This window comes from Sturnira hondurensis, unplaced genomic scaffold (assembly GCF_014824575.4).
Source record: "Sturnira hondurensis isolate 20B ecotype Veracruz unplaced genomic scaffold, ASM1482457v3 Scaffold0021795, whole genome shotgun sequence".
Classification (NCBI taxonomy): Eukaryota; Metazoa; Chordata; class Mammalia; order Chiroptera; family Phyllostomidae; genus Sturnira; species Sturnira hondurensis.
In genome coordinates, this window is record NW_028094426.1 from 10052991 (window position 1) to 10077299 (window position 24309).

At 42.4% G+C, this 24309-nt stretch overlaps 1 protein-coding gene and 1 long non-coding RNA gene across 2 annotated transcripts in view; one reads left to right on the forward strand and one right to left on the reverse strand.

Annotated features, from left to right (window-relative positions):
- The first annotated feature begins 7118 nt into the window (after positions 1–7118).
- The window catches only part of RERG (RAS like estrogen regulated growth inhibitor), a 105326-nt gene continuing 88135 nt past the window's right edge, over positions 7119–24309 (forward strand). The window contains exons 1-2 of the mRNA XM_037033860.1: positions 7119–7359; positions 10719–10887. Coding sequence (XP_036889755.1) covers positions 10827–10887 — 61 coding nt within the window. The 5' untranslated portion in view covers positions 7119–7359; positions 10719–10826. The remainder of the gene's footprint in view (positions 7360–10718; positions 10888–24309) is intronic.
- LOC118978401 (uncharacterized) lies at positions 16533–19861 on the reverse strand. Its single transcript, XR_005064705.1, has 3 exons — positions 19793–19861; positions 16906–16960; positions 16533–16742 (listed from the first exon to the last, which is right to left on the reverse strand). It is a non-coding gene; the product is annotated as an uncharacterized LOC118978401 (long non-coding RNA).

Here is a 24309-nt window from a genome sequence, read left to right on the forward strand (position 1 = left end):
GGACTCCTGAAATGAACAACTGTCCAAAGGATGGACTCAGCTCTAGCAGCTGTTGCTTTAGGTTGTCCCTGGGTCCTGGATTCTTGCTTCTGTGTTTTAACTTTAAGAAAACCTGCATGTCTGTCCCTCTCTCTTTTGAAACCAACCCCTCCCCACCCCCAGGCCTCAATATCTGCATATTTTCACATTGTCTTATAACCCCAGTCCTTATAAAGGTTCTCTGTTCGGAGGGGAAAAGCAGTTAATATTAGGCAACTGCTGCCCCAGGTTTTGTACAACGCGGTGAGAAGAAATGCATGCTACAATGGAAGGGCTTCTCTTCAGGTACTCATTCCCCTTCTCTCCCACCAGCCAGGATCAGCCGTTTCAAAGCCTCTGAATAGCCAGTCGGTTCCCTCTTGCTGTGCACACTCATCAGATTATATGTTGCCCAAACAATATGGGCAGTTTTTTTAAAAATGCTTTTTTAACAAATTTAAAAAACAGTTTACCTAGGAGGTCTGCTTCCTTGATTTTTAGATCTTAACCCAGTAACTGGCAGGTTTTACCTCATCTACATCTTCTGGGGAGGTTCTTTCAGTTGAGACTTTGTGGCAAAAATAGGTCTTCTGAGAGTGAGGTTTATGTTGTGAACTCAGGAATGACGACACACATTTGCATATGTTGCACAAGATCTTTTGACATGATTTTGCAATTTATTCCTGTTGGAGAACGAGTAAAGGTCTCGGTGGCAGCGTGGCTAGGAGAAGGAGCTCTTTGCTCCCTGGTTCCAGATTTATTACATAATCCAGATTCTTCTGCTGGTATTAGGTGATTCTCATGCCATCCTCAGCTGGGGCAACTGCTTCTTTGCATCAGCATTGAAGAATTCTCAGTTCTTGTATTAGTTGAGCAATCACGTCACTTACAAACTTTAAAGATAGTAAAGGTAAAGAAAATTGCTTTCTCCCAAGGGATTTGGTAAACACCTAAGGATAGCTTTTTAGGTATTGGTGTTCCCACCTCTGACATTGTGAACAACGTGCATATTAAAACCTTAATTGTAAATGCTGGTGCTTGCTTTTCAATAAGCTCCAGCAGTATTATCTCCTGCCAGTACCATGTAGCTAAAGGGAAAAAAAGGGCACAAAGGCAAACCACCTGTGAAATGTAGAAAGGGGCACTGTTAGCAAGGCAGCTAAAGGGGAGGCCCTGGAACTGAGCTCTTACAAACGCGAGCCCTTTGTGCCCACTGGCCCTGGGGCAGCACTACTGTGTCGGAGCAGCGGACCTGACGCAGCGGGCGGGGCTCACCTTGGGTTCCCGTTTCTGACATGAATGACAGCTGCTTTCCATGCATTTTCCTGCCTTCCCATCAGCACCCTTCGTGAGCAAGCTGGCTAAATGGTTATTCGCAACCACCAGAGAAGAGTGTACAAGTCATGTTGGCAGCGTTAAACTGGGACGTAAAACTCTGCAGAATCCGAAACGTCTATTCATTTTCGCATTGACGCTGCTGCTGGAGATGGACCCATTTTTCTCAACAAGCTTTTCCCAACTATCTCCAGGATGTATGTATTAACTTTAAATTATTTTTTAAAGGACAATATATTTTTTATTTTGACCATGTTCTATATTTCTCATGCTCTTTCGGTCTTCTCATTTTTTTTCTCTCTGCAGTTCATTTTGGATATTTTGTAAAGGCGTATCTTTGAGTTTCCTATTCTGTCTGCTGACCTTCCCATCTTCTGTTAATGCCAGCAAATGTTCTTCATTTCAGGCAATACACTGTATAGCTCTAATTTTTTAAAAATCATTTTCATGGGTTCTGTTTATCTGTCGAAATACTAAAAAGATGAAAATCCATAAATACTTTATAGTTTTATCTACTTTGGTCTATAATTTCTTCTACCGGCTTTAGCACCACAGTCCTAGCAATGAAGTCCTCGTCTACTTTCTCCAAGGTCTAGAGTGCCCATTGGTTTACTTCTATTAACTTTTATTCCATTATGATAGCAATAGAAAGCCTCTCCAGACCACCGGGCGCGGGCTGAGGGTGGGGAACACACCGGGCAGGCGACACCAACAGTGGAACAGCCGGGGCCACCGCGAAGCAACACCGAGTTCCACCAGGGAGCCTTGTTGCCCAGGAAACCAAGCACATGCTTGCCCACCCCCGAGCGAGATGACGGAGGGAAAAAGTTCTTGCGCTGAGCACGTGCAGCGCTAGCAAGGTAATTGGACAGCAGCAGAAAAGCCCTCCTGCCCCACTCCAGTACCAGACGGGGGTGGGAGCATGGGGAGGCAGGCACTCCCGATGTAGAAGCTAGAATGGTGGCAGGGGAGGTGCGGGACCAAAGAGGCCTGTCACTCTAGCCAGGGGGAAGAAGGGATTGGGTGGGAGGTGGACCCACCCAAGGCACCCAGAAGTTTAGGAAGATTAATTGGTCATTCTGAGAAAGCACCTGGTCTATACCACATTCGAAACTAATACAAACCCATGGGAACAAAGAAATCTCTCTCTCTCTCTCTCTCTCTCTCTCTCTCTCTCTCTCTCTCTCTCTCATCATTCACTGCTCAGGACCTGCACTCAGATGGTACTCTGTCCTCTCCGTGGACCACGTGACTGCTAAGGTCACGTGACCTGCGCTTTGAGGAGGCAGTCTCTACATCTCTTGCCAACCTGGTGGAGCATTTGTCAGCACATGTCTGTGCTCTCTGGCCCGGGAACATGGGACTTTGTGGCTTTAGGATCCACATGGTCAATGGTGGGGCTAGCTCCACGTCCAGCTTCCAGGAGGGAGCCCCAAGCTGGACAGCAGCTGGGAACAAGCTAAGCCACCTGGATGACCACTTTGTAGTCACACTGCGCTCCAGAGGATGGTTCTTCAGAATGGAACTGGAGTTCTGGGCACTGCCTTTTGTTTTGGTCTTGCTGAGAATGGCTGCATTTTGTTTGGGTCTTGGGGAGCTTTGAGACAGGGAGCCCCCCGCACCCCCTCTCAGTTTGTTCAGAATTCAAGTAAAACGTTTTTACTTTTCTCACCAGTCTCTGCCTCTAGAGTTTGCCCTTTGCTCCCAGTGAGGAGCTGAAGCCCACTTTTGTTCAGTAACAACTATTGGTAATTTTTTTCATGCATCTTGCCTACCTAGTGATTTTTACTGTATGTGTCATAGACTGAATGTTTGTGTCCTTCCAAAATTCATACATCAAAGACCTAACCCCGACTGTGATTACACAAGGAGGTAAAGCCACTGCAGGAGTAGTTAAGGGTAGATGAGGTTATGAGGGTGGGCCCTGCTGCGTAGGATTAGTGTCTTCAGCAGGAGAGACACAGGAACGTTTGCTTTGTCTCTCCAAGTGCACAGATATGAGGGCCCGTGAGCACGCAGCAGAGTGGCAGCCCCCTACCAGCCAAGAGAGGAGGCCTCAGATTGAAACCTACTTTGCCAGAATTCCATCTTGGAATTCCAAGTTTCCGGACTGTGAGAAACAAATTTCTATCATTTAAGTTACCCAGTCTTTTACCGCAGCTCGGCTCAACTAATGCTTGACATTACAGACGATAGTCACGGAAGCTGATGCAGTTCAGGATGAGCCACCCCAAGACGATCCTCGGTGTGTGCAGACTACTTTGAGCTCAAAGCAGCTTAGCTTCAAGCCCAGAAGAAACTCCCACCCCTTCCTTTAACTTCTGGAAGAACTTGAATCAGGAGCTTTGCCCAGAATAAGTGATTATCAGAGATAACTTCTTTTGACCTATCTATAAGGCATGTCAAGCCTGTGTTTGGTAAACATCTGGTCTTCTTACTATCCTGCAATCACCTTTTGAAACCCCCCAAAGGTGCGTTACCTCATCCCCAGCCTAGGATGTCTTGTATGCCTCAGTTTCCCTTTCTATTTTCAAACCTCTCATGCCTGTGGAATCTCTGACTCTCTCATGTATGCAGGGTTCCCAAACATACATATGTGTTACATTTGGTCAATTTCTCTTTCTCATCTGTCTCATATCTCTTTGATTATTAGATTAGCCAGAAGGACTTTGAGGTAGAGAAAAATTTCCTCCTCCCCCACAAGGTTCTGAATTACATTATCTTTTTCAGGATAGTTGAGTTTTGTGTTGGCAGGCACTTAAATTACCTGTGGATTAACTTGTTCCTGTATTTAAGATTTGAGTTACTGTTAGATTAAAGCTGTTACTCCTCAAGCATGGCCCTCACTTCTAGAGTGTTCAGGCTGTTCACAAAGTTCTCTCAGGTCTGGCTAGGCTCCCCTCCAGTGTCTTCCCAGGTCTCAGCCTCTGAAATCAGCCCCTAGCTATCACACCCTACGCATCTGCTCTTTTACTAGGCTTCCCAGAGACTCACCAGACAACGTGCAGCCCAGGAAATGGCCAAGATGCCAGGGCACTTTTATGCAAATATCTGGGGTTCTCTCTCTGTGGCTATCCCCTGTGGCACTCAAACCATCCGAACCCAGCTGGGCTAGTAACCCAGGACTGTAACTCTTCTTGTTGTCTGGGCTCCACTTTCACGGACAAGAGGTCCTTCGAATGCTCCCAACAAGAAAACGCGGTGAATGTGGGACAAAACTCAAGTGCGCCCTCTCTGTCAAGGGTGGCAGTCCTCTTTGGCTGTTTCCTTATGCTTCCAAATAGCTATTTTGTATATTTTGGTTAGCTTTTATAATTGTGTCCTGTCAGAGGAGGTCCAATCATGGCCCATATAAATTTTGTTCTCACCTAATACTGAACTCACTAAACAATAACATTGTTTAATGTTACTTGAAAACATTACTTAATGAAAAAATGAATGGAATAATTAACCAATGGTTATTTCAGGACAGGGTGATTTGGGGGGTGCCTTTCGACTTCTTTGTATTTTTTTCTACTACTTGGATTATTTACAATGAGCATGATTAGCACCTATAAACACACACACACACATTCTAGTTTTTAATGTTTCGAGGTTATACTGTCTTCAGCTACCAGTTTTGTATTCAAAGTTTTGGTGTCTGAGCCTGAAGCCTGCCTGAGAGACTGAAGGATGACAAGACCTCTCCCCGGGGAAGCTCCTGCCCAGTAAACACGTTTGCGAAGCTGTAAGTGCAGAGTGTTCTCTGTCCTTACTGATCCACGGAGCAGGCAAGATTAAGGGAGACCGGCTCCTCATTGCTGCTTCTGAGACCAAGGAAACCCTCCCATTGAATATAGGGTACATACTGCAGCTACGGCACTGGGGTTCAGGCTCCGAAACAGCTATCCGTCTCTCTTGACATAGTACATCCCCCAAACTGTAGGTTGTGCATGCAAAGAAGTGCTTCCCTAGTAGAGAGAGGAGTGCCGGCCTGTATGGGCTAAGAAGGAAAATAGAGAGAAACAGGTTCTGTAGACAATGTCCCAAAGCACTGCTACAAAAGAGGACTGGCTTGGGCTCCGATAATTCCAGTTAGATGAACGTGGCAAGGTGGGACCTTCAACTTAAGTCTCTGTAAATAGGACATGTATATACTTATTTATCTAGCTACATTTATTTACTCATGGATATTTTGTATTAAATCCTCCCACGATTACATGGTTGGCTAAGGAAAGAAGGTAACATGTGAAACCTAAACGTCTTAATCCCACAGAATTCTATGTAATTGGATTTCTGTAACATTCTACATAACCAACCCAGGCAAGGCTTTCAATACACTTGGCTTCAAAGACTTCCTGCATGCTGAGACATGAAATTTCTTTTCCAGATCTTTTCCTGAACTTTAGACCCATATGGTAAATGTCTTACCGGTTATTCTATCCTAAATTCAGCATGCACAGAAAAATCAAACATTCCCCATCACAACTTGTTATTTCTCTTCATTCATTCAACAACTGTGTTGTGAATGCCCACTTTGTGTCAGGCATGATGGTAGAGGCTAGAAATAGAGATACATATGATCTATCCCTACATTCAGGAAGTTCGGTTTAGTGGAGAAGACTGAGAAAGAAAAGTGGGTATAATGTAAACACGATGATGGATAACAGGGTGCTGCTTAACACAAAATCAGGTCATCTGATCCATGTGTATGTTGGGGAGCAGAGCATAGCTGAACAGTCATACAGGGTAAAAATCTGAGAAAAATCATACAGGGTAAAATCTGAGCTTTTTCAAAGAATTAACAGGACAACTTCTGCTCTGGGGGAAGGGGGACAATTCCAACATCCGCCACACATCTAACTGCTCTACTCAGCCTGGCCCACACAGAGGGGCTGCAGTGAGTCTCCAGGCCAGCACTAGACCTGGAAATTGCCCCACCCCGGTCCCATTACATGTTTTCCATCAAGGACATAATTCAGATGGTTCATTTAGCCCTCACCCCTGTCTGCTCTATATCGCAGTGGTTTTCTGGAGACCTCCTGATATCGTCGTAAGAATGCCCAGATTTTGAAGTTTAGCCTTGGAATGCCCAGATTCCAAGTTTAACCTGTCTAAAACTCACTTCCTCATCTGAGAAAGACCAATAATTATGAACCTAGTGCTTACCTCAAGGGAGGGTATAAATAGCAAATGAGATGACAGGTGCAAGCAGGCCCAGAACAGCACAAAAATTAACCATCTTTGTTAGGTTTTGAGCGTGATGGAGTATGACTTGGATTAAAATACAAATACTGATCTTGAAAGGAGGACGTGAAGCTTTTGGAACTTTCTCAAATATGCAACAATATGTTTTAATTGAATTCAGTACTTATGTCCTTCCTAGCAGACCAGAGCTTCCAATCTGGCCTGGACTTCGTTACAACGAGATACTGGCCTTGGACAAGTTATTGATCCTCTCTTTCAGCATCCTCTTGGGTTTCGTGGGGATAATTAAACGGACCTCAAAGGGATGTTGTGAACATTATTTAAAGTCAGGAACAGAAAACATCAGGTATTGATGCTTTCTCACGCAACATTTTAACTAAAGAAAGAGGTCTTTGTGCAAGAACCTAGAAGCCAGGAACTAAGCAGGGGAATCTGACTCCGGTGCAGCCAGGAGAAGGCGGACAGTCCACGCTCTCCAGTGCGGGAGGCAGCACCGCGGCGGGAGTGCCCCCTGGGCCCGGTAGGGGGCGCTGAAGTGCCGCACTGCAGCAACCTGGCAGCGGAGCGCCGCGGCCCCGGCCGAGCTGAGCTCGCGCGCGTCCTGCCGCAGTCGGGGCGAGCGCCAGCCGGGGTGACTCTCCCTGGTCCGCCCGCACTTGCCGCTGCCGCTGCCGCTCGCAACGGCGATCGCAGCCCAGCAACTCGGAAACGCAGCCTGCACCCTGGGCTACGCAGCGTGGGAGGGCTTCACGGTCTCCAGGGACCGATTCCGAACTTGCAGGGGGCCGGCGTTCTCCCGGGCCTGGAGATTGTGAACAGGTGAGTGTCACGCACGTGCCCAGGTGGCTCTTTCGGGGCAACTTCCTGCAGCCCTTCCGTGTCCCTGATCGCTGGGCTTCTGGGTGGGTCCTCCTGGTCACTGGGTCCCCTCAGGAAGGCTCTGGGGCTCGCTGAGAGGGAGATGTGAGCCCCGGCGCCCAGAGTTTGACAGCGCCCTCGGAGCTGGGGCAGAGAATACCCTGTGGACTTGGGTTGCCTTTGATCTCTAGGCTGCCAGCAAGTAACCTGCAGTCGCCAGGGGGCTTATTTGTGTATCATTCCTGATACCTGTTGCTTTCAGTGCAGCGCCATAGCCAGAGGTCTTGTACAATTGTTCTCACCGTTGTGGGTGCTGCGTCGTAAGATGAGGGAAAATTCCCAGTGATGAGATCAGGAAAACTTGGTTCCAAAGGGAGAGAAGACGCAGCCCAAACAGTGTCTCATTCCCACGACCAGACTAGATTCTTTGCTTCCCTAAACAGTTGCACTTTATTTTGATGATAAATACAGAAGTTAGAAAAACTATTACCTTATAAAGATGCTTGCTCCCCCCCCTCCCCCAACACCCGAGGAAGTGGACAGCATGGGCCTTGACAAGTAGTCTTGGGAATGATTTATTATGAATGAAACCTTTCTTTAAATATATTTTTTAAATGAAGTCATTAGTGACCTTAATGTTATGGGTCTAACAGATTGTAAGCTGCCGGAGGCAGCCTCTCTGTTTGTATATCCTTAAAGTGTAGAATGAATCAATCAATGCATTAATAATAACAAGATTTGGAGGCTAGCTTCTCTTTTTCTTCTTTCTAAGCTTTCTTTTAGGTGTTTTATGTTTAGAGAAAAAAATCCCCATTTATCCCTCAAATATCTAGGTGTGATTTTACTTTAGGAGTGATAGGAACTCAGAACTTTTTGCCCTAATAAAGCAGTGTCTGTGGAGAAAGTAAATGGCAGCGTCTACACTCAGCCAGAATATTTCCGCACAATATTGAAACAAATGTTTTGTTAGATCCAAGTTATGGAAGGTCTTGGTTTGTTAATTATTTTCAATATCATAAACCCGGCAACAGGTCACTTGTTACAATAATTTACACATTTATCTTTAGTTTTTATCTTTGTCAAATGTAACTTTTCACATTATTGTGTGAGAAATAGGATATTGAAGGATATATGTTAACTTGTGTCTTCCGTTGAGTCATTTTTCTAAACATGACATAAGACTGACAATAACCAGCTGTATCTTTATTCAATTATAAATGAAAAAATTAATCCAAACAGTTTTTCTTTCTTATGTGTAATTCCTATTCCTTTGAAGCCATTTGGGAGTTACTGAAATATTTGACTTACCAAGTGTTTTTAAAACATTTGATGGCTACTTTCATGAAACATCAATCAGATAGGTCATTACATTGATTTTATGTGCATGGGAATTAACAGGTTTGCCTTGTTGTTTATATAAGCTCCACACACTTGCATGGTCTATGCTTCAAGAAAATGCTTGACATTCTCATGCAGAATTTACATAGTTAGTGTATCTTTATATGTTATGCTTCTGTGAAACTTCTGTAATAAAGCACGAAACAGAGACTTCTTCTTAATGAGTGTATATGAAATTAAAATAAGGAAATCCTTTTATCTTTAGCCAAAATATGGGACTGGACAAATTACAGATGTTAAAGCGTCTGGGTTTTGTACTATTAATGATTACTAGGAAGTTTTTTCATTACTGGGGATGACGTAAACAATTGCTAATGTTAATGTTGAACTTTTCATCTTTCAGAGGAGGCTCTGACACTTTGGAAATTAGCAGATTCAAAATTTGTTAGGTACAGGTTGATGGCTCAGATGCATAATGAAGAAAATAATTACGTGTTAACGTCTTTGTAGAAATACCTTTTCAGAAGGATTCATACTCTTATCTTTTCACTGGAGGAGCTGTTTCTGGAAATTTGTGTTTCAAAATTCCCTTTACAGACTGGAAAAATGGATGAACTGAAGACTGATGTGATTATGTTTAGCAAGGATAAAAGTGAAATCTTGTATCTAGTTTAAAACATGGACGGCAGACGTTCAGAATGGGCAAGCCTGCAGCGCATGGGGAAGATGTGAGCTTCTCACATCTTGCAGTGGTACAACGACAGTGCCCAGATACTCAACCGGGAAAATCTCAGTGAACTTTTGCTGGGTCACTTTGTCGGGTCACATATCACATGGTGACAGCAATGGATGCCACATTTTTAGAGTGATAGAAATGGCAAGTGCCAGAGGAGAGAGCTGCATATGGTGACAGGGAATGCGAGGGCCCCAGAATATACAACAGCAACAGCATACATCCCATCACGAGCAAGAGAAGATGCTAGCCCTCATTTCCCTAGAAAGTAGAGTCTAGGATGATAGCAACGGGTCCTCATAGCTGCTAGGCTACTTGAAACGTTCTGAACAAAAGAAGGAGAAGCAGACAGTGCTCCCTCTTCCCCTCTGTACCTGAAAGCGGTGAATTAGACACTGGGTGGTTATGGGCTGTTTGATCATGAGGAAGGGTGCCTGTGATGTCCGGAGGGTGCTGTGGTTGACCACAAGGCTCTTTCCAACTTTACACGGTACTAAGAGCTCAGGCATCATTCCTAACGCACCCACCTATAGAAAATGTGCTCACGCTGTATGTAATGTAGCTTCCCAAGGGTTAGGACAGTACCATAAACCAATATACCTGACGTTGTTGTAGAAAAGGAATCCGAAGTCAGGGCATGGCATTTTCTCTTGTGTACCAGGGCATTGTGCCTAGAAAAATATAAAAATATGACCTAAATATTATATATCAATTCCTGGACCATGCGCATCTGTCACACAACTTGATCATTTGATCTAGTATGAACCGAGATAAAATTTAAAGCTTGACATGCAAGCTCAACTGTATTAGATGGGGTTGACTGATATGAATGTATATGATTTGGCCCAAAGGGAAATAAAGAGTCCCACATGTGACTCCCCCATCACATGTTTGCATCTTGGATATTTACAGATGCATGGTAAACGCATGCAGTCACCTACTTCAATTTACTGGCAAAAGCCAATGCCTTCATAAACATATTCTTTGAGGAAGTACTTTAGAAAATGCAGTGGTGAGCGAAAATGCATGTGTTTTAAAACCAAAACAGATACAAGTTCAAGTCCTGGGTCTGTCACTTGATAGTTGAGTGCCGGGAGTTTACGGCCAATTACTACAGCCCTCTCACAGTACTGTGGCGAAGGCCAAAATGTTGATAACGGTGAATGGTGGCTGGCGGAGAGGCGATGCTTGATACCCATTAACTCCTTTCTACCGCCCCTTAGGAACTGCTAAATCTCTTTTGTTTAAGGCTTGCAGATTTACCATGACACGGTGAACCCAGAGGCTGGAACCAAAACGATTTTCTCAGCTCTTTAGCTTAAACGACCGTGAGCTGAGCTGTTGACCAGCATCCAGAATGGCTAAAAGTGCAGAGGTCAAACTGGCAATATTTGGAAGAGCAGGCGTGGGCAAGTCAGGTAAGCGTTGTTTTGTTTGTTGGAGTGTGCGTGTGTGTGTGTGTGTGTGTGTGTCTTCGTTACTGCCTCCCGGGACTGGGTGGGAGGGTGGTTAGCATTTCTCATACTCTCGTGTGTGATTCTTTTAAACGAAGTCTCTTTTTCTTTATCTGGAACTTTGATTTTGCATAGCCAGGTTTTATGTATTCTTTTGCATATTCATGAAAAAGTAGCTTCGTTAATAATACCCAAGGCAGTGGACATATCACGTGTCTTGGCATTCTGAGGAAGGATATTAAACAAACCTCTAGAGAAATCAGATTGTGGAAATTAAAACGGTATTTGCTCTTTTTTCTCTATGTGCAATCCTGAGGGGCTAGTTTTATATCTCGTTCATCTCAATAGTCACAGCAACCAGTGCATGTGTTGGGTGCTTAATAAGTACTTGTTGAATAAATATATCTTTACACGAAATAGAATGGCATTGTTGTCCATCACCTCGGAAACTGGGGAGGACTGGGGAGAAATGACAGTGGGCACGCGAGACAACTGGTGCCCGTGCTTCCGGGGTGAATTTCATGACCGAATTCTGGCTCACATCAGTACTTCTCACAGAGTCATACAGGTTTTTTATGCCCCATCTCAGAAGAAAGGGGCTTGCAGACCTTTGAAATTAAGGGTGAAATGGTGAAAGTGAAGATGTAGCTAATCTAATTCGAAAATGTATCTCGGATTTTATCATTCAAGAATGCTAAAGTGGGTGTCGCTAAAATGTCAGGGCAGCCTAACTTTTCAGATAATGTTGCCTTGACTTCGTACTGGAGAAAAGACCCACAAATGACCTTGTACATGGAGCTTTTGGTTCTTAGGAGGAGACTCTTAACAGCTGTTTGGGAGAAGTGTGTGTGTGGAGGCAACCCTGTTTGGATCCTCCAGTACAACAGGTAATCTGCATAATCTTAAGCAAACACCCATAAGCAGTTTTTAATTCTGTGACCAGCCTTTCTTTTCTAACCTGCTGTCTGGTTTAATTTCAGCAGTAAATCTTCCCTATTCTATGTCTTTCTTTTTTCTTTTACCCTTTCCTGCGGTCGCCCTTTTCTTCTACTTGCTGCTTGCTCTTGCCTCTGGCAGAAGCCAAGCAAAGAAAATAGATAGTTGTCAAGACTGAAAAACTGCCGTCCTCCATGAGATTAAAGATAGTTTAAATCCTCCCCATTAATCGCAGTTTCCTGATGGCGTGAGAACCTCATTTCTGCAGCTGGTGGAAGCATCTGGGGAACGAGGAAACTGTCCCGGTGAGCGGAGGAGGAAGGCAAAGGGCACGAGTGGGAAGGCCCGTGCCCCAGTGGTGACTCAGCTAAGTCCTTCGTCAGTGAAGGCTCTAGGGCTGAGGCTGACTGTTTATTCTTCACTCATTCAAAATTTATCATAGGCGATAAAGCAAGGGGGTCTATTAACCTTATATTATTTATCAAAATAAATTTCACATAATTTGAAAAGTTAAAAGTGAAGTATCTGTTGAGAGAACCACTTAGCTGTATGTACATGCATCTCAGAGCAAGCTGCATACCTCCTGTCAAGGCCAATCCATCAGCCTCTGCTTAGACCTTGGCTTTCTTCATCTGCCCCACATTGTTTCTTCTGATTCTCTACTGGTCGTTTTTTCTTAATCATTTCTGTGTCCACTTCTCCATCTTTCTCTTTTCTCTAAGCTTACTGAATGCAGGCTCTGCCCTTACTGTCTTTACTTATTTTTTTAACTCCCATTCATTGCTTCAAACATGGCAAGCTTCCATTGTGGCCATGCTACAGAAACTGCTTTTGCTAAGGTCACCACTGATCAACAACCAACAAACGTGATGAACATTGTTCAGTGCTGGTCTTCTGTGGCTTCTTACCATCATCTAATACAATCACTTCTTCTCTCTAAAGCTACTTTCTTCCCAGGCTCCCAGGACATCACACTTCGTGGCCTCCCTGCTCCCTCTGCATTGCCCCTAACCAGCTGCCTTCACGGGCTGCTCTTCTTGGGTCGGCCAACCCCCTTCTCAGGGGCTCCCAGGGCTCCACGCACCATCCCCTTCTCTCCTCCTTCCATACACTCTTCCACTGCTGACGCCAACACCTGCACACAGACTACAAATTCTGATGACCTTGCTTTTATTTATGCAACCTGCAGAAGTGGAACTTGCTCACTGAAATCCTATGGCTGTGGACGAATGAATCTTCTTTAGACTATATACATTCCAGCACTTGCATTTACTTTCATTTAGGCAAAAATGCCAATGATAGACTACCTGCCTTTAAACAATTGTCTTTTATTCATCATTCATACACAGTGCTTTTCTATTTCCACATCACACTGCTTTCTGAGACCTTGTGACCACACCTTACATTTAGAATTACTACTGGTTTGACTTAAGCATGGGAGACAATTTTGAAACCTTTATCCATAATTGAGTCAAAAAAACCTTTATCCATAATTGAGTCAAAAAAAACCACAGAGTACTTTGTATCTATCTGCCCGGAAACCAGGCTGTAGCAAAGTGGAATCCATGTATATTCTATAAATCTTTGTAAATCTGGATACATGTCTTTGCTTAGTCATTGTACCACATGTTCACCTTCCCTGTCTGATTTGGCTCCCTGACTGATACAGGCTGTATCAGTCATATTAGTAACTTGCGTTGTTTTGAGTCTACAAGAATGCAACTGCCCCTCCTCCTCCCTTACTCATCTGCTCCCCCCGTAAGGGACGTGATCTCTCTATGGACTCAAACTATCTGTTTCTCTCCAAACAACCTGTGCAGGAAGTATTCTGGGGGGGGTGGGCAGCTTGAGGTCTTGGAATGATTGAAGCTGAGTTCTGATCTGACTTGGGTCTGTGGGTGAATTGCTTCGGAGCCTCAGGTGGTTCTTGTCCCATGCACTTCCCCCACGCTCAATACCAAACTGCATATGAGTTATGGAAGGCCACATTGTCCATTTGCTAACAGAGAGTAGTACAGCCTAGGAAACACACGCTGTTGGATTTGACTCCCAAATCTGCACTTTGTTAGCTGTGGAGATTGGCAACTTTGTCAAGTGACTCAAGTTTTCAATTTCCTCAACTATAAAAAGGATATAATAGTGCTTATCTCAAAGGATTGTTGTTAGGATTGAATAAGTTATTACATGCAAGTTTATTACAACGGCACCCGACATGTAGTAAGTACTCAAGAATTAGGTATTATAATTTTTTGAGTTACGATCATCTTAATTTGTAAGTTATTTAGTGAAACATACAATTGAAGATATATTTACATTCAAGTGGTCTCCATAAGTCAGAATACTTGTGAGACAAAAATTCTCTATTGCTGCTCAGCACCCTGTCCCCCACCCCACGCACACACACATTCTCTCTCTCTTTTTCTCTTAAATTGAGAGTCTGGTTAATGTCAATTACAGTGTGATAACTGATGATCATAACAATACTTCTTATGGCTTATACCTTGGAAATCTTGGGAAAATAGCCAGAGATATGTTAATGTCATCGATAAATTACCACCCTTAAATTTGAAAGTACTTCTGGTATGTTGTGGATAGCTTCTTAAGCCCAGGTAATATATAGGCCATTTATGTTTAAAACAGAATTTAACGTTAACCAGAACTTTTTGGTTGGCAGGTTGTTACTGTAGTAGAAGTATCACTGTAGGCAAAAATTTAATAACGTCTCAATTACTCAGAAACACTGATGAAACACATGAAGCATGTGTGTGTACATGTGGCAATATTACACACATATGGCTGCAGGTCCAGAGTCTTTTGTGTTGGGGAATTCTTCTTCCTTCTGTCTAATTTTACCTTGCAGTTCTCTCTTCTGGTTGTTGGCTCAGGAAGCTTGCTCATTGGCTCAGCGAGCTTACTGGCTCCCTATGGTGGGTGCTGAGGGGCTGCTGCAAAGCCTAGAGCCGTGACTTCCCAACCCATGTCATCTCCTCTTGTCCCATTAAGGCAAACATCTACTCTCACTGGCTAAGGGCAAAGCCCTAATGACATGACATGTAGGACATAGATTTCCTTACTCGGGTGTGCCAGTCTGTACTTAGATAGGCTCTGAGTAACTAAAGTGGTAAGACCTACCATACAACCTAAGGTGTACATTATTATATTTATTTAAATGCTTTTTGGATTCATAGCATTCAAATTTGTAGTAAGTGTGGGAGAGGCTGAGAGAAAAACAACTAAAATTTTAAATTTAGTTTTATAGTTAACATTCTCCTTTATTTTTTCATTAATTTGTTTATTTATTTTTAGAGAGAGGGGAATGGAGAAAGAAAGAGAGAGAAACATCAATGCGTGGTTGCCTCTCACACACCCTCTCCACTGAGGATCCAGCCTGCAACCCAGGCATGTGCCCTAGACTGGGAATAGAACTGGTGACCTTTTGGTTTGTGAGCCGGCACTCAATCCACTGAGCCACACCAGCCAGGGCAGCATTCTCATTTTAGAATTGAAATATGTGCCATAGCTAAATATATTTCTTGAAAGAGCTAGTCTCAAAGTTAATTGAGTAATGTTATCCTCTAATTCAAAAGCACTCATCCATGAAGGCTTAAGTTCATAGATTCAGATCGCTAAGCTGGAAATTGGGTGCCAAACACAAATGAGCTTGTGAGATTCTTTTTCCTTGACGCAAAGAGAGGTGATTTACTTTTTCCTCCTTTTCCTTGTTCTTGCTTGCTTTTCCTCTCTCTCTGAAATCTAAAATATTTTGAAAGCTATTTTTCTCTTATTTTCAAGTAGAAGAGGGACAATTTTGATTTTAAACATGACTTCCAAATGCTGCTTTAACATATGTAAAAATGTACTTTTTGGGGCTGGAGTATGTTTATGAGATCTTATATATTTTCCTGTAATACATTAAGTATAAACAATATCAATACCATCTTGGATAGCTCCGTTTCCTTATGCTATGGAACTAACCTTTCCGTTTTAGAAATGTTTCTCTATTTTCAGTAGCTATAAACCATTTTGCTCCCTTCACTCTGACTTAATGGTGTAGAATGATACTTCTTGAATGTTGTTTTCAAAGTACTTCTAAAAGAAGAAGAGGAAAAATCTAGCGTGTTGGGGGTATGTAAGCATCTCATTAAAATCATGTAATTATTTTGCAAGCCTTATTAATTATATAGAATGTATACAAAATTTGACATTAATCCATAAAACTATCTATGTTTGTTTGTATGTAAAAGTGATTTCCCCCCAAAATTAGTGGACAAAATGGACACTTCCGTTTTGGAGGTATAGCAGGTTGATCTGCGGCTTCGGTAACACCGAGGCCCAGGACCGTTTGAGGGCCAGAGTTTAGGAAATTGCCTCTGGTTGGCTCCTCATGTGAGTGGGGGCACCAGCAACAGTCCTGTGCTTTTTCTGCTGGTAGTCAGTCCCAAACAGCTCATCAAGTGTTTGGTCATTCTTGTTCTAAGGTTGTATAAGCAATCCTAATGCTAAATTTTATTTTAAATTTTGTCTAGGTAAAACGAGGGACAGATTATTTTTCAGGTGGGTGCAGAACTTCCACAGCTTCTAGAAGCACGTGTGTGTGTGTGTGTGTGTGTGTGTGTGAGAGAGAGAGAGGGGGGGGGAGAGAGAGAGCGAGCCTTCCCAGATGGTTGTGGAAACCGAAGGGTTAGCAGAAATGAGGTCCATCAGTTTCCAGTGTAGTTGGTGGTGAGAGGAATAATTGTTTTTTTCAAAGGACTGGGCCAAAGGGAGGAAGGTGGCACTCAGACGAGATTGAATGGGGCTAGAAAAGTAGCCATTCCGTCGTCACAAAATATGGTGATATAGTTGGTTATCTGAGGTGTTCCAGGGTTTACACCTTTCTTTACCTGCAAAGGCAGAAAAGCAAAAAGAGACACACAGCCTAGGTGAGTTGGTTTTTGTTTGTTTCTTCCACCCCGCAAGAGGAATAAAAGAGCATTTTCAAATTACAGGTGTATCCTTTGGATGTATAAAATTTACACTTCTGTGCAAGTCATGAGTCACACTGACCTTTTCTGCAGGCCTAGGAAGTAGAACAAATGGGAGGAATGGTGCTTATGCAGGCCTAGAAAAAAAGTAAACAAAAGGAAGAAAATGAAAGGAAAATGAACATCACTGGAATCAGTTGTTTATTGGTGGGTTGTTACGCATTTTGTAGGCTGGCAGTGAACAATTCTTAGGCTATTCTGTTAAGAAAAGTATAATTACGGAGGAAACAACCCTGGAGAACAAAACAGAACAAAATCAAGAACCATTTTTCAACCCCAAAAGGATGTAGCTCTGTCTCTGCTCTTCTTCTGTTGGAGCAATTATTAACATTCATTGTCCTTTATTTGTAACCGATGACTAATTTATTCATTGAAACATTTTCCTGTAGTTAATTATCAGTCCTCATTCGGTTCCATTTTGATCTTGACTTGTTTTCTTGGCAACCGACAAGGACTAATTTTGAGGGAAGGGAGTGAAGAGAACTGTAAATCATCCTTGTAATTCCCCTTTTTATTCCTGGTATTTTTCCAACTTACGGGTTTGGGGAAAGGAGCCAACTTTTCAAGGTGGTACTGGCCTGGAAGCCAACATTCCAGAGCAAACGCACCGCTGTTGCTACAGCTGCCTTTGAAAATTGATGTGGTTTCAGAAAAACAGCCCTAATTTCTTCCATTGCATGAAAAAGGAAAGTAGTTACATTACAAAGGAAAGGTAGTCTGAAATGTGTGTATTTGAAGTATAAATATGTGTACAGCATGACAGAAATATATCTGGGTGTGTATGTATGTGTGTGAGAAGAGAGATCTTTACCAAAATCGCTCAGCTTCTGGAATCCTTGTTTATGCCTCTGTGAACACTTGCAACGTTGCCACTAAATGTTTTCGTTTTGTATCACTCCATTCTTTTCCACATCCTTTCAAACACCTTATGTTAGGCAATGAGATGATCATTAGAACTTTGTAATATGAACCTTATAAAACTGATGAGTTTGTTTTTATTTAAAAAATTTCCAGTAATCAGTAAATGAACCAAGGCGTGGCAAAGGTTCTTGGGAGTACTGGGTACGTTGCCCATCAGTACGGCCGAGGGTCTCGACAACCTGTTTGTGCAAGAGCATTCCCCTGCAATGCCATATTCCATTTCTTACGGCTTTGAACCAAGTATAAGGAAACTGGTGAATCAAGTTCTTGAGAATAACTGCCTCGTTATCAAAAAAGAATGTGTTGTGTATGTCCTGTCAATATTATGTAACCATTTTTTAAAGAAGTACCTACTGTCCTGACTGGAAAAATTAGGGTGAAAACTTTAGCTTCATCTCAATCATGTCTCCTTCCATTCATCTATCAACTGATACGTGCATTTGCTTGTTCATTTGTTTGTTTACACTGATGCAGGTAGGATAGGCTTTGAGGGGACTTTGAAAAATTACAAGCGTGATACAAATGTGGTCTTCCTACTCTGACGTCCTTGTTATTGAAATTTGTACAGTTTTCCTGCTATGTTCCTTAATGTTGCTGTCTAGAAAAGCGGTGTGGGGAGTTCCCCCGCTGTTTACCACTGGAGGCCAGAACAACATGCTCGGTCCAGCAGTTGGCCGTTAGCTTCTTCCACTGAGAACAGAACATTACAGATTCTCCAGGGGTTGGAGTTTCTGTGCTTTGTAATTTGGCCTTTCAGATGTGTCAAATGGATAGGTATTGAGTTAGGGTCAGTAGATAAGAGTTTAAAGTCAGAGAAGGAAGCATGGCATGTTATAGAATTGTTTGATAAGCAGATGTTAGTTATCCTTATTAAAAAATTAATGCTTTAAAACATGTAAATATTTTGATAGAAAGACTTCTCAAATAATATGTAAGTCTGTATCTGTATATTTCCCTATAATCTTAAAATATGTGTTTATTTATTTATTTTTATTCAGCCATTCAACAAGTATCTGCTGAGCACCAACTTTGTGCTCTCAAATAGCTAGCAATAGTACAAATGTCATGTACATCCCCAAAAGGCAGAGCGGTAGCTATTTCTGCTCATCATTATAAACCTAGTAACTGACACAGACCAGATCCTCAGTAAAATAAATAAATTGAGTTAGACTATCCAGTCTATACATGCTTTATGATTTTATTAACAGATACAGACTCCCTATTATAACCAAAATGGTTTTCTTGCCTTCACTTGAATATCTCCAGTGACTGGAGCTCACCACGACTGGAGGCAGACCCTTCCACCCTCAGACAACTGTCTCAGTCACAGTCCTTCAGAGGAACACAACCAACGGGACACACTCTATCTATCTATTATCTATCTATCTATCTATCTATCATCTATCTATCTAATTATCTATCTGTTGTCTATCTGTCAGGACTGGCTAGAATGAACTGTAGAGAAGCTGGCAGTCCGAAAACTCACACAGCAGTTCATGTTACAATCTTAAGGCAAAATTGCTTTCACTCTGAGAAACCTCAGGTTTTTCACTAAAGGCCTTCCAGTAATTGGATGAGCCCCACCCACGTTATTAAGACTAATCTTCTTTACTGAATGCCAACTGATTATAGATGTTACCACATCTACAAAATACCTGCACACTAACCCCCACATTAATGTTTGATTTACTAACTGGGTGTGAGAGTCCAGCCAAATTGGCATGGAAAACAGTCACAACTCTTCCTGTTTGTCACTCTGCCTCCTTTGGAATTGTTCATTAGTTTCTACTTACCGACTTTAGTTTAACGCCTTAGAGTTAACACGGAGCACTTTCCAATTCTCTTCCTTATGACGGCCCTTACTGTATTTGGAGAGCGCTAGCACACCTCAACCCACGCTTGCGTTTTCTCTCCCACAGTCGGGTATGATCACGGTCACCTAAGTTGCCTACAGAGGTCGTGGTTTCTAGTCACAGTGCCATCCTTACCGTCCGTGAAGCGTGGAACCTCGACCCGAATGCAGACATTTCAGATGTGGGGTGCCCAGGCCAGCCAGGGCACAACTGTGGTTTTGCTTTGTGATCCTTTGCTGCCTCTAAGACATGCCAGTCACTGTTGTTTACAGAGTGACAGTGGAGGGGACGCTGGTGCTGGGAGTTCACTGCAAATGAGTCTTCGTGAAAAAGGGGAGAAGAGGCTGTTGTCGAGTCACGTCTTTTCAAACCTATGCCTGAGTATGTGTATTTTAATCCCCGGGGTAGAAGTGTATTTGCACCCTTGTAACCGCTGTTTTGTTTGATTTAATATATCCTCTGGCTTGTCAGGGGCCTTTTGGATCCAACGTAGGTATCATCCTTCCCCACTTTTTGCCATCCAGAAATATGTTGGTTTTGCAACATGAGAGGCCCTTGATGCTTTTAGTGAAACAGAATTTTCCACTTTGCTATTATTTAGCCCATTGAAATGATAAAGAATCCCAGTGAGGTTTTGGGATAATAAAGCTAGTAAAGAAAAACAGGTCTTTGGCTCTTGATGTGGAAGCATTAACATCATATTATATTACTTCTATATTCATTAAGTAAGTTCTGTTTAGATTTGCCATAAAAAGGATGATCTGGGAGGAAACCTTACAGTTATAACCCCTTGTTTAATATTTATTTAACATTTGCTATTTCTGTCTTACATTCTTGTCTTAGGACTCAAGGTACATTGCTACGTAAAGTACATAAGAGTGATTACATTCAGTTGGTCTAGATATCTGTTCTATACATAAATTCATCCCCCAGAGACTTGTTCCAAGACGAGGATGTGCACTGTTGTGCTAGAACAGCTGGCCGTCTGTGATTTGGAACTGCTGATGTACCAGAGCTGAGTGCAGGGAAGGGCTTTTTCTCCGTGGGGTTCTTTTGGTAGATCTTGGACTTTAGCCTGCCTCAGAAGCACACAGAAAGCTTATTAAAGTATATGCTTGAAGGGCTCATTCCCGAAGTTTTGATTCAGTAGGCCTGCAGAAGGGCCAGAAAATGTGTATTTCTAACAAGTTCCCAGATGACGCTCATGCTGCTAGCCTGGGGACCGCATTTTGGGAATCGTTGTTCAGCTTTCTAAATCCTCAATTTCCACTTGAAATAGGTATCTTCAGCTTTGAGCATGCACATAGCTTTTTGTGAGCTGCATGCAATGAACACAGAGTGCCAGGCACTGCCATGGATACCGGCGTAAACAAAACGGAGAAGCACTCTGCCTCCCTGAAGCTAATATTCTAATGGCAGTAGACTAAATAATCCCCCAAAGACTCCGTGAGGCAGAGCAAATGTGAGGTTTTTCTGTGGTCCCTAGAAGTTTTCATTCACATCTTGGTATGGTAAGTTTTGTTCAATAAAAAAAGTGTGAGCCTCAGTGACTCGACATGCTGAGCTTTGGTGTTAAGATGACACTGAGCAGTTTGGCAGTAGTAGGGGTGAGTTGGCCTAAACTTCAGTATTAAGTGTCTGGGAGTTAAGCTCTAGTCTAAGACCATGGTACCAAACTTCCTGCTGAGAGAAGGTAAGGGGGCTGTATGGAAATTGAACCCATAACTTGAAGTTTACTAACACTAAGCCCTGTTGAGTCAAGTTAAAGCTACTGTGGGAACCAAATTAAAGGAGGAGAGTTGTTCCTTCCGCAACATTTGGAAAAAGTGAGTTTAAATTGCTCTTTGACAGTGGCATTTGTAAAACTTATGCAATGACTTTGTAGAAAGAACTGCAGCATTAAGAAGAGTTCATAAATTTCCGCTATTTTGGGTAGAAAGATAACATCTCTTTCTCGATGATGTACTTCCTGTTTTTTTTAAGTATTTTGAAACGTTCTCTTTTGTTTTATGCCATTGGGCAGTAACTTAAGAGGTGAAGCCAAAGAAAAAAGTAGGAGTAAAATATTGTAAGTATTTGTCTGTCTGAAAAGTATTTGACTCTTTTTGTACCAAGAACCTCATAAATTACAAGTGAACCCAACAACGGAGCCAGCTTTGCAGCCATTTGGCAATGCGTGTTGAGTTGGATGTTTTAAAGGAAGACTCAGCCACACATGGTAGTATGAGTAATGGTTATCTGTGCCAATGCCTGGGACTGTATTTCCATTCAAATATTTTATATCTTAAATCTGATTTTCTAGCAGTGTTCCAGAAGAGGTGAAATCAGGAGCACAGTAACTGTGCATTCAAGTTCTCAAGTCCCCAAATTTAACCCGTTACTCCGTATGTCTCCCACTTATTAATAGGCAAATATGTACGAACTTTCCCTTGTATTCCCAAGTCTTCCATCCTTCCCGTACTCCCACCAAATGCCCAATACAATGTCAATATTTGTGGAAGAAGCCATTGGACATGTATGACTTGCAATTAGACATCAGCCAGTGATAAATTTTGTTTCAGTAGAATGCTTGATTTTTCTAAATTGGTATCTTGAAATATTTTTAGAAAACTGTCAGAGTTACAAGAACAGTACAGAAAGTACTTTTGTGCCCTTCACCTAGCTTCCCCCAACAATAGCATCTTTGTTACATAATCATAAACCATGTTCAAGACCAGGAAATTGATTTGGACACAATGTCAGCTGTATGGCATGGGTACAATTCAGGGTCGGGGTCAATTTGAAAAGACAGTGGGGAGAGGTAGGGAAGGAGAACCTCCGAGAAAGCATAGAGCTCATCATGAGTTTTCAAACGCCAAAATCTGATGAGCTACTTGTTATCAGAAATGTATATGTTGAGGTATGTTCAACTTAGCATTTTAGATCATACACAAGACCACCTTCTGGCACTTAGTTCAGGCCATAGATGCTACAAGAAGCTGTAAGAGGAAGAAAATTCAGTGGGAACTACGTGGGGAGACCTTGAAGGAAGCAGGGAAAATAAAATACTGTACTTTTAATGGGATTACTATGATGAGAAGTGGAGTGACTTTCCCTCTTATGTTTTTTTTTATTCTTCAGAATGTCCTTAATGTTGGAATTAGAAGGGGCAAGGGACAACAGCTGTTAAAGGAGGGGGTAGGAACTAAGCGATGGTTAGCAAGGGCAGAGAGCCTTTGGGGTCTTGTTCATTCAGCCACAGAGAAGGCCCTGTGGAAGCCTCCCAGAGCTAGCCCCTCAGTCCTCACTTCCCTCAGTGGGTTTTGGAGTCCAGTCTGACTCACTATTTATGAACTCTGTGCGTGGTGAGCTTACTCAACTTTGGTGTGCTCCAGTTTCCTCTGCAGTAAAATGCCGATGATATCCATCTTACAGTAGGGCTGCTGTGCACCCAAACCAAATGATATACAATAAAATTAGCAATTAAAATAATTACCTAATGCTTATATCATTGAGTATAAGCCAACCACTGTTATAGGACTTGACACCTATAATCTCATAATCATCACAACTGCTCTATAAACATGGCTCTACCGTAGCCCTTCTTTACAGATGAGGAGCCTGAGGTCCAGAGCAGTAAGTGAGTAACTCGCCCAGGGTCATACAGTGGTGGCAGGATTCCCACAGAGCTAGGATCAAATCCAGACAGTTTGCCGCTGGTTTGTCTTTTTATCCACAACACTCCCAAAAGTTCCAACTAAATACCATGTATGATTATAGGTGCTCAGCAGATGTTTCCTTCCCCTCTCCATCTCTTGATTTTTGGCCCTTGTTACTCAGGAACATTCATTTAGACTGATCAGTACCTATGAAAAGTACTTTACTTCACTTGTGCCATTATTAGAGAAAGTAAGGAACCAGAACAGAGGAAACTGGTTAAAGTCCTAAAAGAGCTTAGGGCCTTATATTACATTTTAATTCAGCTCAATTTGTCATGATGTTTCCATTCCAAACTCTGCCTGTGATTTCATGCTAAAACCTCTTACTTGGCATTTGAGGCCCAGCAGTATGTGAAGGGGATGGTAAGGGAGAAGGAAAGAATTTCTAAAGGGAGATTGAAGAACTTAACATTTATTACATGAAAAATGGGAAGTTTGTTAAACACCCTCAGTGGAAAGGGAGGGTACATTAATAATTTGACCTGGAAGAGCCCCAAAAGCAAAACTCAGAAGCTTTTAAAGATGTGAAAGTCCTTGCGTGTTAACACGAAGGACAATATATAATCAAGTCAAACATTTTAAATAATGATATGCATTAAAAATATTGGATTGCAAAGGTTTTCTTCGTTATTTATCACAATAGGAGGGTGCTCTTTTTCCTTTATTGAAATACAAGTTGTTCTTGTGAACCAAGGAATCCAGCTTCTACACAGGGCAAAACGCCAGAAGGCTTCAAACATTCTGTGAGGGCAGATTGGGTAGGATGGGATCCCATCAGATAACCAGAGATCTTTTATCTGCCATGAATAATTCATGATTAATTATTGCTGGAGACTTGTAGGTCAGTAAATATTGTTAAAGACTATGAGACGTCTTATAAATGCAAGGGACCACGGACATCACAGTTGATGGTTGGTTTTGATTCCATAATTCATTATTCAAAATTATATTACA